The sequence below is a fragment of the Artemia franciscana genome, chromosome 20 (genome assembly GCF_032884065.1).
Source record: "Artemia franciscana chromosome 20, ASM3288406v1, whole genome shotgun sequence".
Lineage (NCBI taxonomy): Eukaryota > Metazoa > Arthropoda > Branchiopoda > Anostraca > Artemiidae > Artemia > Artemia franciscana.
This window is the reverse complement of record NC_088882.1, coordinates 9,508-18,875: the sequence shown is the minus strand read 5'-3', so window position 1 is coordinate 18,875 and position 9,368 is coordinate 9,508. Positions and strand designations below refer to the sequence as shown.

The 9,368-nt window shown below is 32.7% G+C and overlaps 1 protein-coding gene and 1 non-coding gene across 2 annotated transcripts; both read right to left on the bottom strand.

The window, feature by feature from the left end:
- Positions 1 to 190: 190 nt before the first annotated feature.
- LOC136040230 (M protein, serotype 12-like) lies at positions 191 to 7,069 on the bottom strand. Its single transcript, XM_065724424.1, has 3 exons — positions 6,905 to 7,069; positions 2,991 to 3,206; positions 191 to 307 (listed from the first exon to the last, which is right to left on the bottom strand). Exons 1-3 carry the CDS (start codon positions 7,057 to 7,059, stop codon positions 196 to 198), a joined length of 483 nt encoding a protein of 160 aa, XP_065580496.1. The 5' UTR covers positions 7,060 to 7,069; the 3' UTR covers positions 191 to 195.
- LOC136040471 (U6atac minor spliceosomal RNA) lies at positions 4,309 to 4,417 on the bottom strand. Its single transcript, XR_010620755.1, has one exon. It is a non-coding gene; the product is annotated as a U6atac minor spliceosomal RNA (small nuclear RNA).
- Positions 7,070 to 9,368: the final 2,299 nt, after the last annotated feature.

Here is a 9,368-nt window from a genome sequence, read left to right as displayed (position 1 = left end):
TGGCCCCGTTCCTATCCTTAAGAGAGACAAGCCTAGATTGACTACCTTTTTTAAATTAAGAATTAAAACAGTAAATTAAGTACATTTGGGGATTAAACATGAAGGGAGATTCATTTACCTCACCCCTAGTGACAATAAAATTTAACTTCACGAAGAACTTGATTAATAAAATTATACACACAGACCATACCTTATTTAAAAGCTCCCTATTTTCGAAAGTTTTGATTTCAGCTCTTTCTTAACAGCCTCTAGAGATTCTAGTAAATTCAGCTTTTCTTCTTGGTAAGTGAATGCGGCAGTCGATGCACTAGAAAATTTTAAATAATAAAAAAGATTGGGAGGAGTGCCAACACAGAAACGTACGGGTGGCATCATGTAGTTTTTTGAAATAAAGGAGGAGGCAATATTATTTTTTTTCATTTAAAAAAAAAATCAAAATACCAACAAAGATATTTTCAAAAAATTACCAAAAAACCTTTTCACAATCTATAGGGCAAAAAAAACCAAGGGGGCAATCTCCTACAAATATATTTTGCTAATTACAGCGACCTTATTGCAAGAAATATACAGATTTAGTTTTAAAATCGGTAAGCTAAGCATATTTGTAAGAATTGAGTCTAAAAGCTCATTTTGTTTCCCTAAATGTCTCTTTTTTGTGTTACATTTAAGCACGTTCTGGTATTTTTTTTTTTACATTTTCAGTGATTTGAGGGGTTTTTGAGTGAAGTGTGTCGATTTACTGTCAAATATATTAGTCTTAACTGGAAAAATTAGGAAGGTTAGTATGACTCAGATGAGAAAAACGAAAAATTGCTGACAACTGAAAACAGAAAATTAAATTAATTATTATTATTATTATTTAAGAATTAACGACGCTTCTTGACTACTAAGGTCCCTGCGTCGGCCCTGCAGTGCATTCCCGCAGCGTGATTCGATCTCTGGGTCCCGTATTACCAAGCTAAGGTCAAATCCACTGCGCCACCACAGGACTAAATTAATTATTTCATTTATTTTATTGCAAATTCAAATAAGTAAATATACAATAAAATAAGCAATAAAATATTATATTTATAGCAACATTTAATTAAATAAGTAATACAATACATTAAGTAAATAATTACTTAATTACTTTTTTCTGATAATTAAGGTAAGATTTTTTTTTTTTTTTTAAAGAAAAACGTCAAATACCCCACCGCAAGGTTCTATGACTGGGAACGCAGGGAGAAAGAAAAACAAACAAATGAAACAAGACAGAAACGAAAAAGGAGAAAAATAAAACACACTTTAAAAAAGAAAAATACCAATCAGCCGCTAACTGACTATTCGCTGAAAACCAAGGAACAAAATTCCATACCAGATAGAAAACATAGAAGAAGCGACCTATATCCTTTTGGAAAAATATTTTCGTCACCTTATATAAGGTATGTATTATATAATATTGTGTGTTTGATAATTTTCATATTGATAATTTTTAAATATTGAAGAATTTTTTCGGGGGGGGGGAGGTTTACAAATAACGCACCAAAAAAATTGTTTATTATCATTTTTATCAGCTACGGGGGGGGGGGGGCACACCGTAGCTCCCCCCCCCTGGATGCGGCCTTGATATTTAATAATTTTTTATATTTAATAATTTATATCTATATTTACCAACCTAAGTTCATTTATTTTTTTTCTTTTCGCTACTGTATATTACCTTTACTATCCTACCCAGTTTTTCTAACATTAAATTCCTTTTATTTTATACTTTTTTCACTCCTACAAGAATATCTTGCCCCCCCCCCCGGATTATGAGGCATAAAACCACTAATGGAAAAGATGTTTGCTATTTTCTAATAAGTTATAGTGAATCAAAACATGCTTCTAATTCAGCTATTTGAATTTTTGTGTTTAGGAACTTTCTAGGAAACTTGCCCAACATGGGCTTAATTTGCTATGGGACAGGGGGCAACTGCCCCTCCAAGACCTCAGTTCACCCCCCCCCCCCTCCCCGGACCCCAGAGTCCCCCCCTATCTGAAATTTAGTTTCTTCCAAATCTTGTCAAAAACAAAGATAAGCCTCCATAGCTCAAGATCCACAGAATTTACCAATCGGACAAGAGGGGGAAACGACCTGAAATGAAAAAAAAAAAAAATCTACGACCTATTTTCTTCTTTTGTTTTTCACACCCCTTCCTTCTAATTAAAAAAAAAATCATGGGCGCACTAAATTCTTTTAATAATTGCATCCAACTATTGGTCGTAGAAATAGAGAGAAGGCCCGTTTAAAACGAAATTTATGATGAATTTTTAGAACTTATTTCATATTATCATGTTCAAAACATATCGTGTGAACATTTTCAGAATTTTTGCAGCAGAAGTGAAATCAATATAGTAAAAAAAAACTAAAAAAAAAAAGAAAATGTAGACAAAAGTAAATTACTAAAAGGTAAAATTACAATTGCAAAAATTCCTAATTACTAAAAATTACTTAAGGTGAAAAAAAAATTAAAAAAGTAAAACATAGATTTTACGAGAAGGACACAATAAGTATCTTTTTCAACATTTTTTTAAACTAGCGTACGCTATGAATGCTACTTAGCACCAGTTATTTGGTTAAAAAACAAAATTAAGCTACAATAGAATACACTTAATTTAGACTAAAATTTAATTAATAGGTTAGATTAAACAAACCTAGACCTTTCATTAAAATCTAATTTGTAGATTAAAATAAACCAAGTCTAGGCTTTTTTTGACATATTCTAGTTCTGTTTGGGTAGCACTGCACTGTCGACATCTTTTAATAGTATTATCTTTAGAATCTTTTAATTTTATTCCTTTCCCATGGGGAAGAGTAGGGGGCGGGGTTGATGCTTGTTTCTGGGCCAAATATATGGCAGTATCCTAGGTAGATAACTTATAGTCTTTTAAGATTACGCTTTCAACGCAACTAATTTAATTACGATCAGGGTCCAGTAATTAGAAAAATACGTTCGGTTATAAGTTCTTACTTTTCTTCAACAGACAACAGTCTTTTCATTAAAGTATCCTTTTCCAAGACCAACTTCATCTTTTCTTCTCCTGTTGATTCTATAAGCAATAAGTCTTTCTTTGTATCTGAACAAGTTTTTTCCAGATCAGCTATCTTCTTTATTAACTCCTCCTTCTCCAATTTCAGGGCCTCTATTTCTCCCTTAACTGCAGCCAAATATGTTCGTTCTTCTTCGCTGCAATATGAAACAATAAATACCAAACAAACAAACATTATAAATAAATAAATAAAAGTATCTATGAAGTACTAAACAATGAGCATTAGAGCCTGCAGGAAGAAAACCCAAAAACAGTAACGTATACTATCTTGTGAGGATCGGAAACCTAGTGCGTATGTCTCTGTAATAAGAAGCTGCAAATTCAAGCAGTCGTTGTATACAACCTCGGGTTTGTTTTTAGACATGAAGCTTAACGATTGGCTCGAGGTTACAGACAATTACCAATTATATACAGGTAAATTTCTTTGCTTTCCCAAATCAAACGGTTCTGAAAATGTTCGCCACAAAGCTTCCGTCAAAAATCAGCGAATTTTGGCGGAACCCTTTTGATGTAAGGACGTCAGGATTCTATTAAAACTTATAAGTAATTTCTTACACCACACCACTTTTCCATTTACAAAGATGTAAAACTTAGTTTTAAATAAATTAAAAAACTTGTTTTTCGCTCTTAATTTTATATATATATATATATATATTATATATATATATATATATATATATATATATATGTATATATATAATATATATATATATATATATATAAATATATATATATATATATATAAATATATATATATATATATATATATATATATATATATATATATATATATATACATATAGAACTTGAAAGGGGAACACTTTCTAATTCTTCTTTCTACATAAAGAAATAAAATGGCAGTTGTGTTATAAACATTATACAAAATAATTATACAAACAATTTATTAAGTTTTTAATACAATTTAATAGAAAATTTGGATTAAAAAGTTTAAAAAACTTGCGTAAAAAATCTTAAGTTTAACAATAATATAGAAATAAATTTTGTAGTTGGAAAAGTTAATTTTTATGCATTTATTTTGTCCGTTGATTTTTGAATTAAAATAAAATTGCCATCAAGTCATGGCTAATTAGAAAAAAGCCAGATAGTCTGAAAGTGAGGCACAGCTGGCATAAGCCTATGAGAGTAAGTTTGGACAAATCAACAAAAGTCTATTTCTTTGTTGGAGAAGTTTATTTTTATGCTTTATTTTTTTTTTTCAACGTTATATACTTGAAGGAAAGAAAAAGTTGGTCCGCCCCCCTACAAGAGGGGGTGCCTTGCGAACCATATTTATGCTGTTCCATCCTTATCTAGGGGAGTGCTAACCTTCTCTCCTTTTCTACAGCACACAGCTTAATGGCACAATTTACTATATAGTACCCAGAAAATTAACTTATTGTACAAATCTCCTAATTCCAAGATAACAAGGAATAACCATTTGAAACCTCATCTTATTATAATTTCCTAATACAAGCATACTAGATAATTATTTTCTACTAGATTAATATTCTTTAATATAATCAAGTTAAAATCTAAGGCCAAATTGCGCTGTTTTGACCTTCAACGCCATCTATTCACATCTATTTACAAAATGTCTAGACCAAAGGCAGTCGGCTGATTGCCTTCTCCCCAGAAAATTTTTGCTGGAAAATACCTCCCCCCCCCCCTCGAAGGAGAAACTTCCCTCAGACATAAAATCAAGCAGTCAAAGGGAAAGTAAGAGAAATAAAGATGAATAAAAAAAAATAAAATAAAAAAAAGGATTTTGGGGATATTCTGCCTATATTCCAAAATATAAGCAGAATATACTGTGTAGAGAATTGTATAGTATTTATTCTTATATTTCTATTATGTTTTATATTTATTTTATTTAGATATATATGTATACTTCATAATATTTATATTGTATTTTAATTTTTTTTTTTTTTTTTTAGGTATTGGGAGCTATCATATCAGGGCAAGATTAGTCTAAAGAAATTAATTTGCTAGCTTATATGAAATAAGAAATTAGGTCAAAGCAAAATAATAAAAAAAAAAAATTCTTATCAGACGGGAAAATCTTTTGATGTGCACCCAATGAACACGTTCTCGATCGCGAGGGGTGAACTGGTACCATGTGCTACAGATGTTAGAGTCAGACGAAGTCCACAATTAATTACTCTTACTCCACCCAGCCTTTTGACTAAATAAGATAATGGTTGCGGCAATAGCTGCAACCCAGTAAAAACAAACCACAGCCCATAGTAACCAAAAGTTTCAAAACACGTTTTTTTCAAACTGTCTTGTGAAAAACAATTGGCATTTATAGCTGATTCAGAAATGGCTATTATTCCGATTAATCTTAATAATAAAACGTAACTTTGAATACAAATTTACAACGACTTTGATAAAGAGTCTGAAACCCCTTTCAAGTGGCATTGGATCGAAACAAAAAGTACAAAAACGAAATTTGTCATTGTCTAAACCCTATTTGGAACACTTATAGCCCCCCCCCCTACAACCTCTGCACTGAAACTTCTATTTTCTTCTTCTTTTTTTTCTTTCGCCGCTAGTAGGCCACTGGAACATCATAGAGAGCTGTTTAAAGGCTCATTTGAAAGCTAATTTTTATATCTAATTGTATTTTAATACAATCAGCTTGATAATACCATCATAAAGCGCCATATGGCATACAAAATTGCAATCCATTTCCGGAATGCAAGGCTCAGCAGGACATTAGATCATCATACAGAGCTGTTTAGAGGCACATTTAAAAGCTAATTTTTATGTCTAATCGTTTTGTATACAATCATATTGATAACGCCACTATAAAGCGCCATATGGCACCCAAAAAGAAAACTTACGCTCCATTTCGCTCCTAGACAATACCAGGTCTTTCAACTTTGTTTTTATAATATCTTGTGTTTACACAGGATATGCCTATTATTTCTGCTTTTCTGTACATACGTCGCCCCCAGGAAAAAAACCCAAAAAACTGCCCATTGCTAGACGATGTTGTTGATTTTTTTTTTTCTTGGAGGGTAATCAGTCTTAACTGATTACCGAACATCATAAAAAGCTGTTTATAGGCTCATCTAAAAGCTAATTTTATATTTAATCGCTTTTTATAAATCAACTTGATAAACCACCATAGAACCCCGTATGGCATCCAAAAAAGAAAATTTGCGGTCAATTTCCGGAATACAAGGCTGGGCGACACACTAGAACATCATAGAAAGCTGTTTGCCCCTCCCAAACCTCGGTTGGCCGCCAGACCCCAGTTTGCCCCCCCCCCCCAGCTGAAATTTTGTTTCAACAAGAATCTTGTCAAAACTGAGATAAACCTGCATAATTCAAGCATCCACAGAAAACGGGGTCAGTTTTCTTAATTATATATTCACCTTTATGGCACTATATGGCTCATTTTTCATTTTTAACTGACATCTTCACTTGACTTGGTAAAAAACGGCTCCCACTTTGCCCCCCCCCCCCCCAGGTTTTGACAAAACTATGCCACCGTTTGGGAAGTCAATGATTTAATTAGTTTATGATTCAGTTCTGAATAATTGATGGTACGGTTGAAAACAACCATCAATAACACCCCAATAGATTTCCCTGATGGTTGTTCACGTTATTAAAATTGTTTCTGTTAATCATTTAACTATTGTTTGTTATAATTATATTTTTATATTATTTGTTAATAGTTTGTTAAACTATATAAATACACATTTAAATCATTATTTGTTAATAGCTCGTTAAATATATTAACTTTTGTTTTGTTATCTTGCTGTATAAATAGGTTGAAAAATTCTATGCCTATGACAAAAGAGAAGATAAAAAGATGGGAACCACTTACGCTTTGAGAGCTATGATATGAGTTTCTTCTTCTGCTTTGGAAATACGTTCGTTAAGTTTTCGTTCGGTTTCATTAAAGATCGATTTTATTTCTTCGATTTGCGATTCCAAATCTTTAATAAACTTCTCTTTTTCATTGATTATTCCACCAAGCATGATCTTTTCATTCTCCAATTCCTTTCTCTTTTTAGTTTCAGAATCTAATTACGTTTCAAATCTTCAAATTCATTTCTAATTTTTTCAAAAGCATTTCTTTCTCTTTCACATTTTCATCGCATATTACTTCTTTGCTGCTAAGCTCTACTTTGAGTCTCTCTAATTCCATTTGAAGACCTTGATTTTGACTCTCTAAATCACTCAACTTGTTTCCATCCACGCTTAACGTGACAATTTCCCTTTCAAGCCTCTCAAATTTTATCAATTAACTCCGCTTTCCTCTTTACTCGCAGCTACTAAAGATTGTTCTAACTGAGTGGCGACTTCCCCTAATCCAACTATCTTGAAGTTAATTGCGATAGTTGCTTTTCAAGTAAATCAAGCTTTTTTGCTTTATTCTCGGCTTCGATCTGTGACTTTGATAGCGACTCAGATGCTGCACTAAGACTAGATTTCAAATTTTGTATCTCATTATCACGATCTTTTATTACTACTAGATTAGAATCATACTGTGCTTTATAGCTAACAAGTTCTGCATTTAGTTTGACTACTTGACTCTTATTTTCACTGAGCTCCAACTCAAGACTAGATAATTTTGACAACAAAGCCACTTTGTCACTATTTCAAATTCAAATTTATCTGACAGAGTTGCCAATAACTTTTTCTCTGTCATAATTGCAGCGGCAAGGGTTGCATTTTCATTTGAAAGTTCTGCTAGTTTCTGATCTTTTTCTGATAGTTTCACAATTAAATCTACTTTTTCACAATTTTCTGCATCAAATTTGTAAGTAAGATTTGCCACAGCTAACTTTTCGCTTTCTAAATCGGTTGACAGCGTTGCATTTTCGTTTGAAAGGATTAATAGCTTCTGCTCTTTTTCGGCCAGTTCTTTCTCTCTGTTTGATAATAAACTTTCCATTTCTGATACTTTATGTTCGGCTTTCTTGAACCCTTCACGGATTTCAGTGATTTCGGCGTTTTTGTCTGCCAATATCAATACTTTCTCATTTTCGACATTTATAATTTGCTCTTTAATGTTTTCAATTTGATTTTTATAATCATTTAGCTCACAATTTAATTTTGAACATTCAGAAAGACTAGCATCAAATCTTGATTGTAATTCCCCAATTTCTTTTTCAGACGAAGCAGACAAGTCTTTCAATTTTTGTTTCGTTTCAGAAAGCGTATGAGTAATACATCTCAGATCTTCATGTTTAGCTTTCGAATTTAGTGAGTTTTGCTCATTTTCGCTGCGCAATTTCTCACAAACATTTTCTAGACTTTTAATTTTTGCAGACAGTTCGCAATTCTCTTGCTGAAAATTTGTTAATTTCTCATTTGCTAATGAGAGGTCTTTCAAAAGGGTATTGTCAGCAGATTGTAGTTTAGCTTCAAGATCTTGCCTAGATTTTATCTGAATAACAAGGTTAGCTTCAGAAGTACTCAGCTTTCCCTATAAAAAAAAAACAGAAAATAAAAGCAATAAAACACATATAAATATATATATATATATATATATATATATATATATATATATATATATATATATATATATATATATATATATATAATAGCTGTTGGGGTGGCGCTTCGCGCCACCCCAACACCTAGTTGGTGGGGGCGCTTCGCGCCCCCCCCAAGCCCCCCCCGCGCGCGTAAGTCGTTACGCGCCATAATAGTTACGCGCCATTGTAGTTGTGTCCCTATGTCCCACCTGTGAATATAGATAGATATATATATATGGTTTTAACTACGTAAAACTTGCGAATATACAACATTCTTTGCTGTCCCATTGTCTTTGCATATAAATAGATTGTCAGGTTTACCGACTCTTGAACATGCAACATATAATGGTCCATGGGGAAAACAATCTGTATTCAGATCTATACCTCATGATTCTAATGATTGCCCTTGAGCTTTGTTGATGGTGATTGCTAATCGACCATTCCCTGTCCCGGTGTCCCGGTCGTCATTTACATCCCCCTGTTTCCCCCGGTGTCCCCGTTGTAGTTGTGTCCCTGTGTCCCGGTCGTCATTTATATTCCCTGTGTCCCGGGTCCCGGTCGTCATTTGTATCCCGGTGTCCCGGTCTGTATATACATTCGTTTTTTAGTTTTGTTTTTCTCCTTTATTTTTTTCCTTTTTTTTCTTTTTTAGCTTATTTAGATTTTTAGATTTTTTAGTTTTTTTATTAGTTTTTAGTTTTTTTTCTTTTTAGTTTTTTTGTCCCGGTCGTCATTTATATCCCCCTGTTTCCCCCCGGTGTCCCCGTTGTAGTTGTGTCCCTGTGTCCCGGTCGTCATTTATAT